General features: G+C 42.1%; 1 protein-coding gene across 3 annotated transcripts in view; it reads right to left on the reverse strand.

Annotated features, from left to right (window-relative positions):
- Nucleotides 1-24625, reverse strand: part of LOC105690697 (telomerase-binding protein EST1A) — a 109992-nt gene extending 85367 nt beyond the window's left edge. The window contains exons 1-17 of one of the 3 annotated variants that reach the window (XM_020854981.2): nt 23664-24625; nt 21714-22158; nt 21238-21532; nt 20827-21120; nt 20478-20725; nt 20134-20349; nt 19918-20053; nt 19659-19843; nt 19337-19561; nt 18893-19252; nt 18646-18813; nt 18038-18562; nt 17876-17954; nt 17675-17785; nt 17562-17573; nt 16534-16758; nt 16353-16414 (exon numbers count right to left, since the gene is read on the reverse strand). In XM_020854981.2, the coding sequence (XP_020710640.2) occupies nt 16353-16414; nt 16534-16758; nt 17562-17573; nt 17675-17785; nt 17876-17954; nt 18038-18562; nt 18646-18813; nt 18893-19252; nt 19337-19561; nt 19659-19843; nt 19918-20053; nt 20134-20349; nt 20478-20725; nt 20827-21120; nt 21238-21532; nt 21714-22158; nt 23664-23724 (3647 nt within the window). In that variant the 5' untranslated portion in view covers nt 23725-24625. Of the gene's footprint in view, nt 1-16352; nt 16415-16533; nt 16759-17561; nt 17574-17674; nt 17786-17875; nt 17955-18037; nt 18563-18645; nt 18814-18892; nt 19253-19336; nt 19562-19658; nt 19844-19917; nt 20054-20133; nt 20350-20477; nt 20726-20826; nt 21121-21237; nt 21533-21713; nt 22159-23417; nt 23634-23663 lie in introns of those variants that run through there. The other 2 variants (XM_048652708.1, XM_020854985.2) reach the window with 2 other exon arrangements.
- Nucleotides 24626-24751: the final 126 nt, after the last annotated feature.

The raw sequence follows: 24751 nt of genomic DNA on the forward strand, positions 1-24751 counted from the left end.
CTAGACACCAGCTGGTGCATAGGTGCGGCTACGAGGGTTTTTGATAAAAATTTTATACCATAGAAATGACTACCGCCTTCTCATCAACCGCCGATGAAGGATCATCTCCGCACCCACCGTACTGACCACCATTACAAAACACCGTTACTTTCTTAATTAAGTTAAAGTATTTGACGTACCTTACTCAACTTTTTTCCCTCCGTCCATCTTTTTCCTCGAAACGAATTCCCCGGACTCCCGTTCCCTTTCGTTTTTTTTTTTTCTGTTTGTTTTTTTTTCTTCGTTTTTTCGTTTCTTTTTCTGTTCTCCGGTTCGATATATACGTCAACGGACCGTGAAAAGTTTAGAGTTCATACGCCGCTGTTAATACACAACGTGCCAGGACGAGTGGTAGATACTTACGTACCTAAATACATATATGTATATTGTGTTTTACCAGTGCGGAGTCGAGCGACTCCACCTTGAGGAGGACTTCGGTACGGGTATAAGGTTATGCCGTATTATAATGTACTTCGAGAAGTAGGAAGACGAGGTCACCGGTATTCTCACGCCCGCAAAACTAGCACCGGGAAACGTGGGTGCAAAAATCAAACGCCTTGACCGCAAATACAACGTCAGCTACTCGCGCGGTTGTATGTATATATATATGTATATATGTATATGCAGTTGTCGACCGACATCCGAGGAACGGGGTTTCCGCGCCAAGATAGTTGGGTATACCTACCGCTGTTCCTTCTTTTATGCTAAAGAAGGTGGAATTTGACGAGCGCCAAGATTCCGCCACCGCGTGCCCTCGATCTGTGCCACGGAATATCCCTGGCATCGTGATGAACAAATTAAATGCAAAGGCCATCTTCTCAGGCAAAAACCAATCTCGACAAATAACGAAAACAAAACGTGAACGTATCATCATCATCATCGTCGTCTACTAGACGTGTTCATCTACGTACACATTGTAGACCGGTCCCAGAAACACGTGATACACGGTAATATAGGTATACACCTACCTGAGAATTTTCACGGGTTTATTTCGGATAATTTTTGACGTATAGCGTAGTTTGAACGCCGTAATGAATCCCATCGGCACCGAATTAGTTCAATTTCGTAACGTATCGCACAGACGGCTACTTTTTTTTTCTTTTTTTTCTTTTTGTTTTTTTTTATCGTTGATCTTGTTTTTGTTCGAGGCATATAGGTGCAACGCGAACGCGTTGGATCGGAGTAATTTGTTACTTTTCCCATATGTATACGTATACCGTAGGGCACGATCAAAATTACGGATTTTATAAATTTAACAGGCGGAGCCCTGATATTACAAATGGTAATATTATACTCACAGCGAGGAATCAGGTGTGCCTCCGGCTAACATAGTCGTCTGTACCGAGTGAAGTTACAATATCGTAACAACCTCACTCGCTAATCAAGTCTAATTACATCTCACTTTCGTGAAAATATTTCGTATAAATTAAAAAAGTTATTCGAAAAAATGTTGAGAATTTTTCACGCACGGAGAATCGAATGTACCGAATTTCTACGACGTTCGTAACGAATGGAGAAAATTTTTAAACGATACGCGATGTAAAATTCTTCGAGATCGAGGATGGCGAACGAAAGAAAAACACGACGGGGGTTATGAAAAAATGAAAATTTCGCGCCGCGTGATCGATTACGTGCGACACGTGAATATTTTACGCAATACAGGACGGATATGCGTAATTCCATTTGACAGTGAAACAGTTAAGAACTGAGGTAAAGATCCCGCTGGTAATTAGAACTGGAGGTAATTATTAATTATACGTTTCCTCGAGGCGTGTTAATGCTATGGTGAGACGAAGCTTTAACGCCAGGGTCATAGGTCCGCGGGTTTGGAATTCCAGCTATGGAATAAGATTTACGATTCACTGCAAGCGGTGGCGCGTCCTCCTGTTATAACTACGGTGCAACATATAACCGGCAGAATCCAGAGGCGGCGGCTCCAAGTTTGAGGCTGGTAAATAGCACACGTATATAAAAGGTATATGATAAGATACGGGAATAAGGACTTACACACAAACGTTCGAGCGCCTAGCACGAATCCGACGACTTCTCCTGCTGCCGCACGGTACCACGGTCGGCTTAATCGGACGTATTCCATCCTATCTTATACGCAGAAATCTCCTACTCACGCATATATATATATATATCAACTTTACGATTCGCTAATTATCGTTTTAATGCCACCAGGAGAACGTATCGCTCCGATAAATTAGCGACGCTCGAACGGAAATCGAACCCCATGGGCCCCGCGAGGTTTACGTGCGTTTTCGAGTTACCCTCGAAACGAGAAGTTCCATGTTCGCGTCGTCGATTAGGGATAAAAATTGGGAAAGCCGTGTATTTCCCCGAGACGGTATTTTCCGGCTTGACAAGCGTTCATTTCGATTCATCTCTGAGAAACCGACGGACGAAAGGTCCGAGAGGAGTTCAACGATGCAAGCAGAATAGAAAACCACTCAGATGATCCGTTAGCCTGAGATATCAGCGTTAAAAGTGTCTATATATAAACGCACGATGGTAAAACGCGACGATGATGACTTCGTCCTGACGCCGGTAATCTCAAAGGTCATAAAGGTAGGAGAAGGAACATCTTAAGGACAAGGAGGGCGTGAATATAAACCTGCGCACCGCGCACAGTCCACCGGTCGATTAAAGTGGTATTCATAAATAAAAGGTACATAAATAAGAAATATAGTTAGCGAGTGATTAATCTTCGGTGTAAACCGGCACATCCATTCCGATGGAACAAAAAATAAATAAATAAACAAACAAATAAAATGAAAAAAAAAATCCCGCTTCATAAAAGTACAGTTCGGTTATGCATAGGTGTATTCCGGAAGTTGAGAAAGAGAAATTTTACAGCAACCGTTTGAGAATTGTAACGAGTAGGTGTATAAATGTACCTGATTAGTAACGAAGACGATATAAAATAAATAAAACGGGGAAGGTTTATGAAAAATGAAAAAAGGAACCGGCAAATGGACCGTGAAACCAGGTGTACGTACACGCATACACGCGTGTCATAGTTTCGCGGAGGATGAAAGGGTGGCGCGCGCGTCTTCGGTTATTCTTTTATTTTTCATTGTTCGTTTTTTTATTTGTTATTAAAATTTTTTGAATCACTCAGCGGGAAACGCGGTGGCTACATGACTAACAACTTTGCACTTTACCGCCTAACGGCATCCCCGACTCCAATAGATCACGAGTATGACCCTTTGATTGCGCGGGTCACCCTATGGGCCGAGCTGCCGCGTTAGCCAAGTCGCGCGGCATAACTAGAAGCGGCTAGGCCAGGCTAGACTCACCTACCACCTATATGCCTCGTAACGCCGACAACAACCAACGCGACTTATTCGCCACCGACTTATTCGCGCGTACGTCAAGAATTTCTCAACGACGACGACGACCACCACTTGAAACCCGTCTCGGTATCGAGACTTCGTACTCTTCCTCCTTTACTCTTTCGCTGGCACTTCGTTAATCATCGTTTCAGTTTTCCCCACGAAAAAAAAAGGAATGAATTAATTATCAATTTATCAGGTTCGCCTCAAATCAGAAGATGACATTTTTCTTTTACCGCTCGGACAATCAAGAGGATATCTATCGATGATTTTTTGATAAAAAATTAGACCAGTCGTACACCGAATTTAGAGACACGCCGTAGAATACAATCGAAAGATCATGGGTACGAGTGAGATCGTGTATGTACGGATACAACGCGATTCCGACAAACTATCAAACCAAGCGATTCCGAGAGCATTGACTTCTATCTACAAAGATGATTGATTTTTTACGCGAAACCATTCGTACAGTGTAGATAAATCGAATCATTGTTCGGGGTATTGTTCCACCTAAATCCGTGCAATTCGTGATTTCATATAAAGCTAATCTAATTTTTTTCCCGTTTGTCTCTCCGTAGTTTCGTCGTTTTTATTTCGTTTATTTACTTTTTTTCGTTTCTCGATGAAATCCTATCGATTTTCACGTTCTCGTCTTACCAGTATTCCCTTCTCTTCGCGCAATTTTTTTTTTTTTTGTTTTTGTTTTTTTTCCTTCCGATGCATAAATGTATAACGAACGCCGTACGTGTAACGGCGTAAAATTTTCGAAGGGAAAAGTGAACTGCATGCGGCGAAGAAATGTATTCCTTTTATAAAAGGATATCGGATTTGTCAGTCAGGCGGCAAAATCTACGGACAGCTCAATCGCGTCAGCGTCTCGTCCGATCGAAAGCGAACTCAAGTGAATCTTGTGGTCATAGATGAGCGCTGACAATAGATCACGTAATAATGATATCGAATTTCGAGACAATGAGACGATTGAAACGTTGAAATCCGCAGGAACATAATAGGTGTAGTGTGATGACCGCGTTAATCCGAATTAGTTCTAAGATCGCGAGAAACTATGAGCCTGATTTTTCTTCATTCTTCTGCAACTCATCTACTTTTTCGGAACCATCCGGTCTCTTATTTCTCGGTAAGGGTGAAGGGGAGAATGCCGAACAGCGCTACGCTGACGTGAACGCGAAATGTACAGAAACACCGCAGAAACGAGGAGAAAAAAGAAAAAGAAAAAGAAAAAACAGAACGATATTAGAGCGAAAATACGAAGACAAATGGAAAAAGAGACGAACGATGAAGAATCGCAAGGTCTCCGAAATGGACTACGAATAAAATAAAATAAAAGAAAAGAAAAAGGGAAGAAACAACAAAAAACGAACGGACGTCGCTGCTAAAGAATATAATTCGCTGCACGGGGGAGGAGAAGGACGAGGGTCGACTATATTAGAGGGAGGAGAGAAGGAAAAAGAAAACGAAGACGAAGAAGAAGAAGAAGAAGAAGAAGAAAAAGAAGACCAGACAAAATTGGGACTCGGAGGCGACTGTGCCGCGATGAAAAGACGCCATCGATCATGGATCCTCGTGGAGTCTTGATATACGTTGGGTTAGCCTTAGCATAACAGGTTACGAGAAGCTCGTGGATCTTCGGGATCTTTTGATCGCGACAGCTGCTGCGGCAAGTTCAGCAAGAGTCAGACGGTCAGACAAGCGAGTAAGTTGGGGCCAAATTCCGTCTGGCCCCGTGCGTTTATTCTGGGACCTTCCCGCATCTTATTCTGGACATCGCCAAGGGCCCAAAAGGTGCCAATTATACCCACGTGTAGAATGTATTTTTAGAACCAAGGGATTATCGCGACGAACACACCGCTGCCGAATGCCGGATAATTTTTTAATGCTTTCTCTCTCTCTTCTTTCGTCTCAGCTTTTTCATTACGACGAATCCCTACCTCGTTATCGTTATTTTACCTCTTTTCTATTCCGTATCGGTGATTTTTTGAGGGGTAGTTAGATTTTGGGCGAAGAGAGAAGAACGAAATCTGAACAACGAAGTTTTTTGAAAATAATATACCTGTACATATACAGAGTCTCAAAATTTACTTTGGTTCTCTTGAGCTTTCTTTTTTTTCTTCTTCCAATTTTGAAAATACAAATTGGAAGATGCATGTTACAAGAAATATAATTTCCGGTATAAGTAGGTATGGAACTGACTATAGGTTTAGCCGCGGTTATTATACCGATCCCGCATCATCTCCCTCGAGAGACGTGCGCGATCTGCAGAAAAAGGTCTGCACCAACGTCGCCATTTATATAATAATCCGCGAGCGACCTTTCGAAGGTCGGTTATAAGCTCCCACTGCGAGGAATTTTTTTTACGAGATGGCAAAAAGGGAGAAGAAACAAGTTGAACAAAAGGTAAGTAGTAAGGGGAGGGGAAAAAAAAAAAAACACAGAAAAAGGAAAATCGGAGGACTGGTTTAGGGAACTACTATACAGGGTGACGCGTGGCTTTTGGACAATAAAATAAAAAGTTAAATGAACCTGGGACGTCGGTTGTAACAAAAAATATCATATAAAAACAAAAATAAATCTTCTCCTGAGGTTATAGTTACCTACCCGCGGTGAAGGGTATATGGTATAAGGTGGGTACCTACAACCGTTGCGAAACGGAGCTGATGTCGCGTTCCTGGAAATCTGCCGTATAAATTACTCGAGGACATGTATCATATTATATATATATATTTAGGGTGGCATCTCGGGTGGAAAGAACACTTTGAACTCTATTTTTCAATTTCACGTCTCATCCCGACAATCGATATACTACCGGGTAACGAGGAAAAACTAAAATTTCAGTCCCTTCGATATCGGCATTATGGTATCTCCGTTTCACTAAGAAAAAAGAATCAGTGTTACTCGTCTGATATTCTTTGGTTTTTCTCTGTTTTTAAATTACGCCACAGCTGCAACTAATTTTCATACCACTTGAACCAGAAGCTGCGGGTGCCCCGTATTCCGATCTACGTGAAAAATAGAAGAGAGAAAAAAACCTTCGATCCGCAGAAAGGGAGAGTTTTGGCTTTTTATACGAGTAGACAGTATGTCGCCAATCGAGATTTAGGCCGCCGCAGGTAGCTGCAATAATGGGATGAGTAAAATCGAATTCCCCGGGGTCTCGATGTGACTGCGGAGAGCGGCAGCGGCAGGAGCAGGAGCGGGAGCGGGAGCGGCAGCAGGAGCATCAGGAGACATCAGGGAGGGTTAAAAATAACCGGGTATTATGGTGCAGTCGCGAGGTCCTGGCAGCGTTGACAAATGTAACAAGTCTTTTCCAAGCGGGTCGAGCCCACGGGGATCCGTACGTAACCGTGTAGTATACGCGAAGTATATGTATAATAAATGCGTGTACGCAAATAATGGTGTTTCTTTTCTTTCGATTTTATTCGTCATTTTTCTTTTATTTCCGCTTTATTTTTTTTTTTCCAACCGAACGAAACGAGGGGAGAAACTGTCGCGTGCACTTTAAGCGAATGGTCGCGATTAACAGGCTCTGGTAGCACGGCTTGAGGCTGCAGGTCGGACGACACAGCGGACCTCTTCTTTTTTCCTTTTTATCGATTTTTAAATCGCAAACGAACCTAAAAATAGCATTCTATAAATAAAGTCGGGTTCACCTCCCCGATGCTGTAGCATAATAATGTAAACTGCCTACCTGTATTGGTATACCTGTACACATACCTTCCCGCAGCGATAACACCGTGGACGTTCGAACAATTTTTCAACCCCCCGTCGCCCCGTACCCGTAGATATTGGCCACACGTATAATGTATAGCAATGGAGAAGAAGTAGCTGATACAGCGTAAAAAAAATACACCGGCAATCGTCTCGGGGTAAAAGTTACGAGGATTTTATTATTCGGAAAATTTATTTATCACGGTACGCACGTAACAGGTATATTTATTTATATACCTCGTTGAGCCGCTTTGACGGCAAGGGAAACACCGCAATAATAGGGGTGACGCAAAAATCGATACAATTTGTTCTCTATTCGATTGACAACTTTTCATTACTTGCCGAATCATTGTAGAGTGTACGATGTTGAATTAAAACGAGTGAACTAGACAGAATGACTGCAACGCTTGCGAAATCACATTGATTAAAACGTGCAATAATTTCGTGACGAGACCGTGTTAAGCCCAGTCTGGTTTATGAATAATTTTGATTTTCAGAGCTCCGGGGCGTACAGCGTGGAAAACCTTTGCATTTTCTAGCATGGGCCGGCCGTTTAATATGCAAATAATTAATTAGTAACCGCGATACCGATCAAAAATATACACGGAAAGTACGTGGATACGTAGGTACGTGTATCAACGGATTACACATAGGTACTCGGGGTCGGGGAATTCTCGGCGCCGTAAGTAGCGATGGAATTGCGACGACTAAAAATAATTCATCGAAAATCGATAAAGTTAAAAGCCGATCGAACTTGTTATCCGACCGCGATCGATCGATCGAAGAATCGAAATTCCGAAGAACCGAATTCCGAAAGAATACGATCGAAAGCAGAGCTTAGAAATTAGTTTCGACGAATGAAAAACAGCCGAACGAATCGACTGTGACTTGAGCCCTTCGCTAGTTGTTTGAACGATCGGTGCAACAAGTGCCTGAAACATACCTTATACTCCCGATGAATTATCTATCGAATCGTCCTTGCAGACTGCTGCAGTAATGCGATTCACCGGTCCGCAAAAAAAACCCCATGCAACATAGCACGTAGAGTCGAATCCGTATAATCGACGTCGCGGGACGCGGAGGCCGACGGGTAAAAATTACCCCGACAGTTTCTAACTCTGGAATATTACGACGGAAAACCAGGTGAACTCGACAGCGATGCTTCCGGACGTTTGACGCATCGAAATGTACTCTTTCGTAATTTCGCTTTGATCGATTGATATTCGGTAGCAGAAAATTAGAAAAGTAGGTGCAGCGATCCTGATCCTGAATGGGATCTTTTTACGAGTGTCTATTTTTCGAGATCATTGGAGACGTGACGTGGTCGTGAGTTGGTGGGATGCGACGACAGCCGTATGGAGAAACTGTATAACCGAGTGATGAAACTTTCGATTTCACGATCATACGACAAGCGTTGCAGAGCGGCAACAACAGGAGCTCTCGAACACCGGGAATATACATCAGGTGATGGTTGTACGTCGTCCCTGAACTTGCACGTTTCGAAGACAAGGTCGACCTTCGTTGTCGTGGAAAGAAAGAGGGAAAGAACGAGGGAAGGAAGAGAAAGTAATGATTCCAAGAACGACGTTCGTTCGTTCGATCGAGGGACCTCTCCGCAATCGCTAGCTTGCGCCGGTTTGTACCCGACGCTGCCGCCGCTGCTGCCGTTGCCGTTGCACAGAGCCAAGCCGGAGCTAAAAGGCGAGGAATAAAGATCATCGCGCCGAACCGAACGAAGTGCGAAGCGAGAGCAAAGGTAACCCGCTGCATATGCCCATCCTATTGAGCTTATTTTATTCGTTACACAATCGCGCTCTCCTTCGACCGATCCACATATCGATTACTAGCCCGGATTCCCCCGATTGTAGGATATAATTGCGTGTCGTCGTTCGTTAGCATACTATATCTGGGATCCTAGTACACACCTTGTAACACGCCCGGAGCGTCTGGAAGAGATTATCTTCTTTCGTAACCACCTTACAATTATTCACTTTTTCACCTGACCGTTCTCCCCCCCCCGTACCTCTTCGGAGCATTTTATAATCGGCCGCTCCAATAAGTGCGATAAAAGGTAATACGCATTATTTATTGAATAATTATCACTAATCGCCGAATACTAATCACTAATTATTAATTAGTGCCTTATACCTCGGCTCCTTTCGCAACGGTATCAGACTATTCTGAGAACGTCATTAAAGTAAGACCGGCGACATATTATATCTACCTAAGGCAGCTATCTCGGCGCGGCTATATTCACAGTTTACGAGCAGAATTCACCGCTGCCGTTGCACAAAGTAGTATAGTCAGCCGACTCGAGAGAACTTCCAAGCTTCGAGTGGTCAAGTATTTACTACGAAACGCACGGAGTGTACCGACTGACCGCACGATAAGTAACGTCGATAAGACGTTTCATTTCGGAGCTGAGTTTCAACTAATTTCGGAGCTGATTTTTCCCTAACCGAGATTCTCTCGGTGCGGCCGCAGTAATCGTTCGCGGACGGAATTCGACGGCGCTTAGGGGAAATGAATATCGACGGCGAACGGTGGCTAGAAGTGAGCTTGCGATTCTGAAGATGGTCCGAGTTCGCGTCTCGTCGGTGCCGCAGCATCCGAGGGTGTCCTTGAGGCGGGCGGGGTCGTCAGTCGAGCCCTGCCCCAGGTAAACGACCATCGGAAACTCGTGTGTGTCGGTTCCCTCCCGTCCCTATCTTCTTCCAGAGGCTTCTGCCCACCGACGACGAGTCGCTGGAGAATACATATCTCTCTCTATATATATATATATATGTAAAGACATTTATATATATATATATACGTATCCATATGCGCATACATAGGTATAAATGGTTATACCGGCGTCGCACTAGATGTTGCAGGATCGTCGCCGGGCCACATATGCGGCGAATACGTGCTCTACAAGTGTTATGAGATGGGTTTACCCCCTGCTCGTTACCTCCGTCTTACTTCTTTTCCTTCGCCTTAGCACTCGCCAAACAGATTTATGGGTTTAATTAAGACTACGGAGAAGGTGCCGGGCAGTACACTCAATTTTCACCAATTATCTCCGTTTGCACGATATTACATGTACGCGCGAGCGCGCGCGCGGACACCGGTTTACGCTGGATGCAAAATGCGAAACGTCCGGATCGAGAACAAACCGTCCAAACGAGGGGAAGTCCAGTAGTTGTAAGAGAATTTCATATTATCTAACAAGAAGGGAGAGTAGAAAATTGTCGGTATAATAATCGTGTGAGAAGTGGATGGCAACAGTTTAGCTATTATGGCAACGGCCAATGGTATAAGCGACAAGTGCTGTTCCTATTATTCCAAGTCCTTTTCTCGTCTTTATGATAAAGAGTCTGCTTATACTCGAAGTAGGATTCGCGCCTTTCCAAGTTCTCCGATAGCTACAGCTGCTGGCGCGGTGTACCCCGTAGGTCTGATCCATGGGATCCTCGATGTGAGAGAGCGACGAGTCCTGGAACAGAAGCGACGCTAGGTGCTCCCGAAGACCCATGCCGCGCACGTCCGGTCGCCTAACGAGCCAACAGATACTTCTAACGGTCTCTCGTTCGCCAATTACCGATCCTTCGGATTGTTAGGGCCCGTGCGCGTTTATACCTAACTCTAAATCCGAGGTAAACGCTGAGCTTCCGCTCGTTCGCCCGCAGAAGCTACATCCATAGCGCCAATTAAATCGTAACCCTTTTGCAAATTGAAAGAAACGACCGGCCGGTGTAATACCGCTTTACGACCGACGCGGCACACGCCCAACAATTAATACGTATAAACGTTCGACGCGGAGAGAAAATCCTCCCCGAGCACACGCGGTACACGCGGTTTACTCACATCGATGAACTAAATAATTCATAGATATATTAAAGAAAATTCAACAGCCTCGAGATATTTCGAGATGTAATCTCCTACCGGCGTATACACACGTATAGATATGTATATCGCAGACGTCAAAATACGTACGTAGATATATTCTCGCGAGTACCGGGTCGTAAACGCCCCTAGTGGTGGAACGCGATCCATTATTGTCGAGACCAAAGTAAATATCGTGTACGACCGTTAGCGATAATTATGTGCCGGTCAGTTCCTACCGAGACTTTCGTTTCGCCAGAGAGACACGTTATGCGTTTATCGTGTACAATACGGATGGAATTTTCGTACCGCCTCGATTTTGATGTTTGGTAATTTTTTTTTCCAAATGTTCTCCACGGGGTGAAAAATGGAATTTGGCCGGCCCCGGGGTACCGTTGTCTCTATCGTACCGAACCGAAGGGACGTTCGTTTCGAGACACCCGGTGTGCCAGGAGTACGCAGTCAGTTACTCCCGGGATGCACTCGCCTCTAGACGATGGTGCCCGACGCTACCCACTGCTGCTCACTGCCCACTGGCGCCACGCAATTGTCAATTAACATTTTTACCGCCGCTCAAGAAAACACGAAGCTATACGTGCCGCGCGCCGCGCGTTGCTCGTCCTCGCGTCCTCCTGTTATACCGCCGGCAGGGTCTGTCTCTCGTTTCTCCTCCGATTCTCCATTCTCCTCTTCTCTCTTCTCTTTGCTTCTGTCGTCCTGACGCAACTTACGGATCCAACATAGGGATACATTTCATTATGATTATACATGTGCAACGGATTGCTAATCGACTGCACGCGCGACTTGAGAAACTTCAGCTTAGGCATTCGAAAGTCCTTCCCCGTTGGACTATCTTGAAAAAGTCGGGACATCCGAAACCCTTGATCGTCCGCCGATTAGTTCTTTTCATCTCCGTATCAAACGTTCCGTTAATTATAATTACTACCCTCGTATCTAATCTCCGTAAAGAAATAATTAGAAACAATGGTCGAAGATTAGAGTGGCAAACTCCAGATGCCCATAAATATATACCCCGCGTTAGTCCACCGATGATGTACGTTTACATCGCGTGGAGTCCTTTCGCGTATTATACGAGGAAATGCAAATATCGGGCAGTCGGACAGCTTTGCCTCACGGTTGCAGCAACAGGCGGTAGTCAGTGACCGCGACGCCTCGGTACTGGTAGTTAAAGGTCTTCTGTAACTTCCATCGTTGACTCGAGGCGTCCGGCAAACGCGGTATTATCGCATTATACGTACACCCTTCTGGCTCTATCGATCTCGCGTATAACGCACTCTCGTCTTTCGAACACCGTAGAATCTCTCGGAAGAATTAATCGTAATTCTTCGAAAACACCCCGTCCACGGTTCTTGCGCTCGGAAGACGATCCTCGGCGGAAACGATTCTCAATTCTTTTCTTTTCTTTTCTTCAAGGTCTCAAACTGCTTCACTAATTAGCTGCGCTTCGCCTGAGATTTTTTTCGAAAAAGAGGCGTCGAGTTTTCTGAATTTTAAGATTCGTAGGTACAAATTTTTGGAAACACTTGAAATATTGCGAAAAAGAAAAAAAATAATAAGACCTGCAAATTTACAAATATAATTGTGCAGGAGAACAGAGAAGAATCACGATGGATTCGACTGTGAAACGGGCACATTTCTCTCGTGTATTCTTCATGTGGAATAATACGTGCATTCTCGAAATATAATTCCACGGCCCAAGCTGTTACAACGATTTCCAAGCAAAAACCCTGCACTGTTTACCAATCATTATACTTAAGCCGCGCGGTGTTGCTGTTTGCCATTGGTGGTGCAGAGTAACCCGGGTATAAGGTATACCTGGAAAGGTTCTTCCAAGTTTTGCCCGCGGCGATACCTATAGCGGGTAATAAAGACCGTGTAATATGCAGATATGTACCAGGTGCGCGTTATACAGACACCCGTATGGATCAATGGATACACGTGTCCAAGGAGAACTCTGTGTTTTACAAGATCCCGGTATTTCCTTCGCGTACCTAGGTGTATACACGTATACCCACCGCTGGGAGGGAATCACCTAGCCGGGTGGATGCGATTCCCATGGCGCTAATAATTTTTTCACACTCGGTATGTTTCCCTCGCTTTTATGGGCTCATCGAGCAGCGTATGCCGAGAGATCGAAAAAGGACTGCGAAGAAGGGTTCTGAGGGATCTCATGGATAACGTAGGATATGGGGAGGGATCGAAAGCTCCCCTCGCGTCCCCTCCGAGATCCGTATAGAAACTTTAGTTTACTTCCATCGTAGGCCACTGATTGTGAGCTAAGCTAGGAGTCCCTGACTCCCCGAGTCAGGATGTGCCCAGGGATGCGGGCAACGTGCGCGAGTCGTATGGTGTGTTGGGTCAACGAACCCACTCAACTCAGCATTGTGTGTCGCCTGTTGCCTCCCGGGAACTGTCACATAAGCTCACTTTCGCGACAAAGAGAGTTCTGAGAAGAGCTAGCCCGGATCCCTCTGCAGGTAGAGAGGAGCTGCTGCTGCTGCCGCTGCCGCTGCCGCTGCCGCTGCCGCTGCTTACTCCTCTCTACGGAGGACCGACTACGACGACAGGGCGTTATGTAATTGCGAGGATAATGGAGATGTATTGACCCGTGAATGATAGCATAGGAATATTACGATCGGAGACTAGCTCACGATTAGCCTCACTGATCCCCATATAAATTCTCATAAGTATATAGTAGCCATATACATACAACCCTTCCGGCTTTTACGATAGGTGGTTGTAAAATTTCAAACGATTTTTCAAATAAAATTTCAAATAACACCAGTAATAGCTGCACCATCAGCTTTATAATTTCAAAGTACGTTAATGAGCGTCGTACGATAGAAAAAGAATCTCGACTACGTTCTCCCGTAGACTCACTCCTGGAGCTTTTTAATCCTTAAACTTTTCCGCGGGTATTCAAGACTTCGACAACTTCAACGTTAATCCGTAGGAGAAAAAAACTGATCCTCAACTAACAGCTTCATCGTACTAATCTTAGAGAATAAAAAAAAACGATCAAAAAAATGGAAACTTCGTGGAAGCATAATTGTGGAAACTTTCATGAAATTTTCAAGAGAAGCTTTACACTTGAGAAAATTGATGGGTAAGCCTCTCTTGAAATTGACGTACGTCATCGAGTGTAAGACCTTATTCAAAGTCGTTTGAAATCCCGATTGATTCAGAATTTTCAAAATGGCTAAACGCTAAACTGGGAAATTGCCCAGAGATATCCATATCCTGCCGCAATATTTCTCCTCTAACATCTCCGGTCGTCCGCAGCTTTCGGTAACAACGTGAATTCAGGGTTATTGCTCACGAGGGTCTCGTTAGAAGTTTGCCAATTTCAAGCCTCCAGGGATACCTTATGAAAATGACGAAATTTACGACGTAACGTGCAATATCAGCTTCACTAATTTCAGCTCACTCACGAAGCTCTGACTTTTCCACCCCATTTTATCAAGAATAAAAAAGTAGACGACTAGTCGTTGAAATTTTTTTCACAAAGCCGCAATGTGGAGTACGCTCACAATTAGTAAGATAATTGAAACAAATAGTTTCGGCACATGCCTTAGAAACCGTGAACTTGGTTCGGTTGAAAGTTTGTTCCGATTTATGACCCGTTTCCGGTACGTTCCTCGGCGATAAAAATCGCCACCGCGACTCGCTGGTATAAGTCACGCTATTTTCCACGTTTTTTTTTCCGGTCTCTTCGAGGACAGAGAGACGTGTGCTCAGCAGAAGGTCTACGCTTACATTACAAAGAGACTCATATCCGCACCGACCGCAATTCTACGAAAAGTCGTAAAGTTACTCTTTGCCCCAGCAGGAGAGGAACCCCGGACCAGTTAACACCAGTACACCGCGAGTACCGAGGTGTACCACGTCATAATTAGATCTAATAATAACTAAGACTCCACGCCGAGCCCGGCTTCCTGATAGGAAAGAACAGTCGATGGTCTCGGCCGTTCTGGCTCTATTGTTATATCCTGTTTATCCCGCTGCCGTTGCTGTTACTGTTGCTGCTGCCAGTACCTTCTCTTTTTAAATTTTATGGCGTTCCTGTGTTGGCGAGCGTTGCAAATTACTCCCAATGACCACCAACGACCATTGCAAGCATGTTGCCCATGAAGATTATTTCGTTTCTTACGGAAACCCTATAACTCTGTCGCTCACAATCGGACCGGATGAAGGTCTCGAACGTCAACGGCGGTAGTGAAAAGGACACGCTGTATAAACTACGATCCTCCATACTATGAACGTCTGTTTTTTTATCTTCGCAAATAAGATTAAAGTTAAGGCAGCTATTCTCAAAAGAATCGAGATATCTGGGCAGAGACTCACCAGCTCGGCTTTTTTGGTAGCGATGAGATTTATTCGAACGGCCGGTTACGATAAAAAAAAAAATGTTTAATTCGTTCCGGTCGTTCGCGATCAATTCGCCAATCACCGACTGTGCGCGATACATGTAATTCAATACTTGGCCAGGCTACTACTTACTTAATAATAACTCTATTAGTTATTCGCTACTCATTATCCGTGACTAAAGATGCGAGAAGTTTGAAACACGCGGTATCCTCGATGGTATCCCATGTTAATATAGGTATAACTCATGAATTTATTATGAATGAAAAAATTATAGGAGAGATCAAAAAGTTTTCCATCTCCAATTTCTGTAATTATACTCAAATCAATATATGTGAGCGGAAATAATTTTCAGACTTCTGGAATGTAAAAGACATTGAGGTCGCGGAATAAAAATAACGTATGTTGACAGATAATCAAGTGCACGGAGTAAAAGACCGTGGAAAAGAGAAAGAACAAAAAAAGTAGACATCGGCGCAAAGTATACGGTAAATAGCATAAATATACGATGACTATAGATTCCACAGGACGAAAGGGTTGAGGCGGATGGAAGCGCACGGCAAAACGTTACCTAATAAGGTAATGGCTCTCGTGTAGAACTGTAGTAGTATAAGGTACCACCTAGCAAAGGCCAGATATACATGGAAGTCGGCTAACTGGCTGATACTACTTAGATGATCTGTAATCTCCGTTATACAACGTCAATCAGATCGCTGTAAATCTCGTCAACCCCATCTACTCTAAAACTACCACTGCATCATCGACTATGCTTCGGCTTTCAAAAACGCACATAAAAGCCGTTTCCTGTTCACCGGTTATTCAACATCGAGTTAGAATACGAAAATGCACGATGTAGAAGTATGATAGATACGAAACTTTCGTGCTCCTGATGAATTGTATCAGAAACATTTTTTGGTTTTTTTTTTTTCAGACAGAGTTGGATTGCATCAACCACAAGGCGCCAACAAATGATGGAAAAAGAAATTGTTACAAACTTACCCAATCTTGGTGATAAGCTTCCCGTGCACGTGGAGATAGGAAGTCACGAACCGCTTGTTCACCTGGAAAATCAATCGAGATAACGGTAAATATCTTGCAATATACTCTTGCAAATTGGTTTTTTGATTTTTTCCCCAATTTCCAGATCCTCATTTTCAATAGTTGATCACACTATTCTCACCTCGACACTGGTCAGCTGGCTAAGTTCCTCAAGATCGCTATGAGCGAGTCTTGCCTCGCTTGCTGCAGCTGCAGTGGTCGTTCGTGTGACTCTCCTGCCACCGGGATGTATCCAAATTTCTCTTCTTAACCCTCCACCCCCACTGGTAGCTCCTTCTTTCTCTTTCATTCTTGCTCTTTCTTTCCATTCTCGTTCCTCTTTACGCTTACGCTCGGTCGATTCATACTAAATGGAAGAGAAAAAAAAATTATCGGAGGAAACTATGTCCAGTATTCCTGCGAGGGTTGGATCGTGCCAAGCGTGAATTCTATATTTGAAGTGGTACGTGGTGTTTATTGCGTCTTTATGAAAAAGATTACAAGAAAAGTGACTATTTGGTATCGTGACTCATTAATATTCCGCACGAATTCTGCATAAAATAGATGGTCCGAACGTTTCAGAAAGCGATGGAGCTGAAGACTCCTTAATTGATACCATGCCAATACCAAACGTGGACACTAACAGATTGAATTTAAGAAGAAAAATCGAGTTTTGAACCTATCGGAAAGCTGCTGTGTATCGTAACTATTGGACATTAGCAAAAATCTAGGATGCATGCAACAATTTTAATTTGTATAGGTATGTGTGGGGATATTAAGGAATGGTGCATAAGTATACATTCCTTAAAATTTATGCAAAGCCAGCCTAGAATCATTACGGTGGGATCGTCTTCGGAACAGTTTTGTGGCAAAAAGTCTGACAACCAGTACTAGATCGTAACTTGCAATGATTTAGAGTATGCATATTTTTACAGTTTGATTCTTTTGAATCAGAAGTGGTACACAGATATCTCGAGATAAAGTGGTGAATACGGTTCCTAGATAGCTTTGTGCAATGGCGAAAAAAATATAAAGTGATTTTATGGATAATTGGATAAAATCATTAAACCGTGATACGAGAACTGCGTGAGTAAGATATATTGGAAGCTTCTGCTACAGCAGTAAGCAATATCTATGGGAATTTCACACAAAAAATTCAATTTTACTTACATAATGTAGATACTGGGAGCAAAAAAAAAAGATTCACTTGTTAATAATAGCATTATATATATTATGCGTAGATTTCGGTAAATGTTTTATAACGTAATATAAACTCGACTCACCTTTTTTCTGTTTTCATCAAAAAGAGCTATTAGACTTTCCCTGGCGGAGTGGAACGGGTTCGACGCCATCAGAGAACGCATGTAAAAGTAAACTGCATCTAATTTTCGTCTCTGCGAAAGAAAAACAGTTACATAAGTAAATACTTCGTGATGTAGCATCGCCGATTTATTAGAAGACGGTAGAGATATTCTTAAACTTACAGCATAGTGGGCCAGCAGGGCCAACTGGTTATAGGGCCTTCCATTTTTGGGATTTATCTGCTGTGCTTTTACGTACCACCTATAGAGTGGTGGATTATGTTATTAGGTAAGTGAAGAAAAAAGTTGAAGATAATTAGAAAATATTGAATCTCGCATACTTACTGCCTAGATTTTCCGTAGTTGTTAGTTTCGTTAACCTGTTCCTTGTATCTAGCTAGGTCTCCTAGATATAGAAATATTTTCTGTGCACTGACCAAAGCCAAGCCAACAAATCCAAGACCTTTGGGTGGCGATGAAGATGCCAGAAACGTATCCAATTTGAATTTATAGGTGTTCTCAAGGACGGTTAGAAGATTTTCTAGGTATACCGTCCCCTCGTCAATTATATCAATCATTATTTTTTTATAATGTTCACGACCTTCAGAGTTCTCTTTAGGCATACCCTTCCGTAACATCTCAATCATATTATAGAATAGTATTTTCCAAAAGTGTTGCTCAACATTTTCCGCTTGACAAAATTTAATGTCCGTTTCGAGTAAAGTTTGCAAACTTTCTTGTAAAAACCGACGAATATAGGATAGCCGCTCCCAGCTTGTTGTGAAACCACCAGAACTTAATATCCATTGTAACTCTAGATCTGCTCTGTTGATATCCAGAAGTAGACAGGGGCTTTTGGCTGATCGAAAACTGGTAATAAATAAACACAAGTGAATTAAATTTACCTCACTTTCAAGCTCCGAGATCATTCGAAGAATTAGGTATTGGCTCACCTTTCAGAATGAGGATTATACCAAGGTGGTCTCATATTTCCATACTGATCAGTAACATATGTAGGTGGCATACTGTCCATCTGTGGTGCCTGGAAGCCATGACCTGGACTTCCAGGATGAGACTGGAATACAGGAACACTGGAGGGCTGAACTGAACCGTCATTCTCTCTGATGACCAGAAAGAGTACCGATAAGTTAACGTGTATTCATTAAAATCCAATTATCGATATGCATAAATTTAAGTTACCTTGGCAAAGCAGCTCGACTGCCTGGAGAGGTGATGATGATAGGTTTGTTAGGATTATTGGGATCAAAGAGAGTTCGCTGTTGCTGTGAAGAAATCTGTCTAGCCTGAGTTGCGTTTGGTGGTGATTGACTCGTCTCAGGTAGAACCAAGACGCCAGGTGGCTGAGCACTATTGAAACTTGGCTGAGAATTATTATGATGCAAAACAGAACTAGGTGGAGAAGTTGATTGCTGAGCAGAATGCGTTGATTGTAGATGACTGATTTGTGGTGTAGATGCAGGAGGTCGACCATCTTCTGAATCGCATATTGAAGGCTTTCTACCTACCCTCCAATTCTCATCCGTATGCGAATCTGGCATTCTAGAAAAATCGCGATAACTCAATTAAAAATGACTATGGCTCTAGCAAATAATGGGTCATATTTCTGAATATTTATTTAACTACCTGTTCCTATGAAAGTCATCCGGATTTCGACTACCTCCTCTGAAATTTCTTTCCACGCTCGGCTCACGACTTCGCTGACTATTATTTGACGGTCTATGAATTCTATTGTATCTTCTGTTACTGCCAGTAATTTTCTGATTGTTGTTATAGTTGTCATTCTCTCTATTCTGCTCATTTTTATGACGTTCCCTACTATTTTCTCTGGTTTTATCTCTACTCATGCTCCTTCGAACACAAAATGTTCAATAATAAAAATGAGGAATAACAATTAACGCCAAATCAATTGGATTAAATCTACCCGATTCACAACAAAATGTTTTACCTGTCAGTGCTGTGCCGTTTGTCGTGTTTCTTTTTCCTGCTTCGATTGCGACCACCAGTGCCTCCCGCAGAGATCTGACTACCAGACACACCACTGGCATTGTCACGAAGGCTGATCACCGAAGAACTGCGGCTCAAATGTTCAGTCCCAAGTTTCTCATCCAATTCAACTTCTTCGCTCCAATCCTAAGGATGTGAAACATAGTTTTTCGAATCCGTATGTCGTACAATGGACAGTGAGAGCACGGTATTTGACTCACCAATATATGATCTGATGACATATCTGACAAAGGACTAAATGTTTCAGTCTTTGACGGGCTAAGATTCAGTGTCTGTTTATCATTTAATTTCTCCTGAGACGCATTTGACTGGTACGAGTTGTTATTACTGCGTTGCCTATAAAGAAAAAATCCAATTAAGATTGCATAGTAAAATCAATCACAATAGGTGAAAAAACAAGCATGAGTTTTTATTACGGCTGATAAGCCTGGTGTTGAGGCACAGTTGGAGACGTCGCCCCTCTTCTATGCTTTTGATAGTCCGGAGATGGTTGGACTCTGTTCCCAATGTGTGCTGAAATTGCAGGTGATATTGCTGGAGGTGGTGGAGGAGGCATCATTGAACTATCTGTGCGACTCAGACTTTCCACACTTGTATACATGGTACTGTTACTACCACGTCGATCGTAGGATCTAAATGGAAGGATTCAGCATTATGTCCGAGTGTCCTTCTACTTGGTGAGCAAATGACTATTCAAAACGTGTGCTTTATTTTTCGAAGTGAGCAGTGTGTTTATTAATTTAGCATCTTAGTGCGTTACCGATTCATGTATTCCTGAGTGGGAGTCTGTGGCCGAGAATTCGGTGCAGAGAATTGATCTGGTGTTACCGATCTAAACATTGGAGCCTGATTATCCATTTCTTCTGGCCTTAGTCTTCCTCTGCCACGGGTACGAGCAGGAATAGTGTTTGACCAATTTTGCTGAGGTGGTAAGGACCCAGTCGGTGGTAGATGCTGCATCGTTTGTGAATGATGAATCACAGGTGAATAGTTATACCCAGAAGTACCCTACAAGGTTTTTATAAGTAAAGACAAATAGTAAATAACAAAATTGATCAAATCATAGACCACAAAAGTCGTTGCCAAAGACATAGTAGAAAGAATTGTACTTGATAAGTAACCGTGCTTCCATCCCACTGTGTATCTTCTGAAGTTGTACCAATGTAACTATTTTGTACAGGGATTAACCCATTTTTGTCTAGAAATTTCTTCTGCAATCTCGGAGGTAGCAGGTCGAAATTGCTCATTCTAAGCATAGAATTATTTTTGCTACTTCCTCTTCGTCCAGAAGGTGGTTTTCCCTGAAATTTTTCGGGATATCCAATTGGTTCTACACTTCGTGTGTCTCGAGTACGATTAGGATCTCCCGTCCCAGTTGGGGAAACTATAAGAGGTTCTGAGCCCTGTGCGAATAATTGATAGAAGAAATTTGATATGAAACAATTTGCAAGATATTCAAACAAGATAGAGTTGAACTATTTCATCACACTCTAAAGAAGTATGGATTTGAATTTCCTCACCTGTCTGATCTCTCGGTGATTGTCCCGTCTATTTCCGTAATTTCTTGCCAAAGATGGTGATTCGGCTCTCCAACGTTCTTCACATTCACTAGTGTTTCGATTACGTCGGTTTCCTCCCCCACGTCTCCCGTGGTCATCCCTCCCACTGCCTCGACTTCCTCCACCAGCGCCATGACAATAACTACCCGTACGATTCTGATGGCTCTCATTTCTATGGCTGCGGTTTGAATGAGTATCCCAATCTCTGTTTTCTTCCCTCTCTCGCTCCCGTTCCCAAGCTACATGCACTGGAGATCTGCACAGCGAATTCAGAACATTCACAGTATAAGAATAAATTCCATGGGGATAACTTGCGGTGAAAAATATAATCTGGACATTTGAAAAGACAGGGAAAAACTGCAGGAAACTGATTTGTATGTGATGAGAGATATATACTCAATCTCAAGATTTCTAATTAATGATCTGAATATATTCACCTGTTAGCCACCTCACGTTCAGCTAATGACTCCTTAACCTTTTTTGGCACGTACAGCGGTTGTTCAGGTTTTTTATTTTTTTTGCGTGAATCTCCTCCGAGATGATTATTTGTAGATGATGCATGACTCTGGTCATTAGTATTGTTTCTATACTTCAAACGCATATCATTGATTTTATCGGATAAGTACACAATTTGGGGTGAAGGGACATCATTCTGCATCGTATGTGGGTTATTGAACTGCTGTTGCTTTGGACGATAATGATGAGATGGCAGTTTAGGTTTATCTTGTGGATTATTCTCACTGTCAAAATCATCGGAACTTGGTCCTGATTTACGTAAAGGACCACTCCCAGGTCTGTAGATTTCCTGAGGAGGGGCCCGGCTTGCACCGCCACGCATTACCGTTGATCTGCTCTTTTCTAATTCAGAAGCTACTATATTATCTGAAAATTAAAATTAAACTCAATGTCAATATATTCTGATGTAGCAGCAAATTTGGCTGTATTTGCACTGTTAAAGATAACATTCACTTTTCCATAAGTATCTACTATAAATAAATATAATTATATAAGACAGCATAAGACACTGCAGATCGATGAATAAATTTTATCAGTTGTTAGTAATTATTGATGACATAACATTTAGACATGGTCACCAAACATTGGTATCATCAAATAAGACTTGAACCTCAGTCAGTGAGTTGAAAATAAAAGAAAAATATTGCATGTAGAGTATTGTTGTCATTAAATAGTTATCAGCTCAATTGTAATTATCATCAATAATTCCAACTGAGTTTTCACGTTTAGTCTCATCGTAGTTGAACTATAATTGATATCTTTAGAGATATCAAGATAAAATCTATACAAATTTATTTTCCCTTGAAAATGAGACCGCATAAATAAAGGATTTCCACAAGGACATGCAAAGTAATATAACAAATTTCAGCCTGTGCCATTCTCAGGTAATCTTTACGACAGGGCATTATATTTTTACTGTATTTTCAGCAGATGTTGGACTAGTATTTAGTTTGTATTACTATATCCAACATATTTATAGTAGCTTAGGTAAGATCGTTTTTTGAATGAAATACACGAGTTTATAAGAACTGAAAGTTATGACGTGTGAGTTGTAAGGGGACTAGTATTTTTTGTTATTACACGACTGGATAGTTTTCTGGACTGTAATCAATTACACACCTCGTGCAATGAGTGAATGAAAAGTGAAAGGTATACCTCAAGTGCATTGAACACCAGAGACAGTTCATGCAATATAATGCAGAAACTGAACGATGTATTTAGAAATAAAACTATTCAGAGCAAAAAGTACACCACACGTTAACGAATTTCCGATTTCATCCCGAGTGAGTTTTCTGTTGCAATCTCAAATTATATGGTGAAACGAAATGTTCGAAATGAATCAGGGTAATAATGGTGAGAAAAGATCTGTAGGGACTTGAGTGAAAATTTGAAAAATAATGAACTTGGAAGATCAAAGAAATAGAATAATGGTTGAGAGAGGAAATGAACCAAAATAAATAAAGTGTACAAATAGCTGTTGACATACAGTAACGAGCGACAAATGACATTACGTACAGGTCGTATTAACGATAATATCGAAATAAAATAGTTATGTAATCAAATACGCGTATGGTTAAAATAAATGATGATTTTAAAAGACATTCGTATTAACTCCGAAGACGTACTATTTTTAATCGGCGAAGGCCACGTATTTTGGGAAACAATCCTTCATAGTGGTCCTGTCTGATTACAATTTTTAGGTTAGCTTGTTTTGTGAGGTTAGTTTTCAAATAATGTTAACCAAAAAATTGAAGAAAATTTTGGTCCGTTCAGCTAATCGGTATCACAATAATTTGAATAACCTATCATAATTTTATACACTTACACGACAATATAGTATTTCTGTTATTTCAATTTTTTTTTTAAATTACCTTGTGAAATTCCTCCCCACTTTCTGCGTCCTTTGTCGTTATTCGCCATATTGGAGTACATTCACCGCTAAAAGTTCATAGATCCAATTCGAGATCATCTCGAAAATCTCGATACCGCAATCATCTGAAGCGGAAGATAATTATTTACCAGATTTGCTACTGGTGCACGTTTTTTCTTTCAAATCGTTGCCCAAGTTGACAATTCATTTCTAATAACAAAAAAAGATATTTCATACTTGCTGCGGCGTTTATACAACCATGTGATAACAAAATTGAATGTAGATCACAATTAGCCAGCTAATTAACTAATTGGCCCATTCTGATTAACATGTTCAATATCAATGCGTTCACTAAATAAAATGATCAAAGGTAAGCACTTAATCTGAAATGATTTCATTTCGAAAAATATCAATTGTATTTGCTGATTTACACACATTGTGACGTAGATACTATTATGATTGCTTCTACGATTGCCGCCGATCTCGTCAATATTTATGATTCAGATTTCTCAATGACCTCTCTATTTACCTGCTATTCAATTGTAGTGCATGAGATTCCCTACGATATAAAATTGCCAGCTGTAAGTTGAAATAGAAAAAAACTAATGGTAATTGATCAGAATTTCTTCATCGAAATCCCCGATTACCCATCACTTAAATGCTATACCGAGAGATTTTCTAAGGATCATCTCGAATCACAAACTACCTGCTATCCGGTGACTCGATCTTCCAAGAATTCGAGTCCCATTTGACCATTTGTAACAATAGAAGCACTTCGAATTTAAGGAGGGCCTGGACAACGGCTCGGAAACTGCTACCGCTGCTACGAATGGAACGTACACAACGTAAATATATTCCTAAGTTGTTCGCGCTCCTAGACACAGCTTGGTGATTGGTGAATTGGTGAATTCAACGTTCCGGAAGCTGCGCATTGTATGAACACTTTTTATTACATGCTCCGATAATCCCTCCGAGCGAAATCACACTCCGCGAAAAAAAAATACGATGTAATTATCTTTGATATCAAAAAAATTAAATTAAGTTTCTCTAATTACACGAAGCCAAGCTGTCTAATATGCGCTCAGTTAC

This window comes from Athalia rosae, chromosome 3 (genome assembly GCF_917208135.1).
Source record: "Athalia rosae chromosome 3, iyAthRosa1.1, whole genome shotgun sequence".
Classification (NCBI taxonomy): Eukaryota; Metazoa; Arthropoda; class Insecta; order Hymenoptera; family Athaliidae; genus Athalia; species Athalia rosae.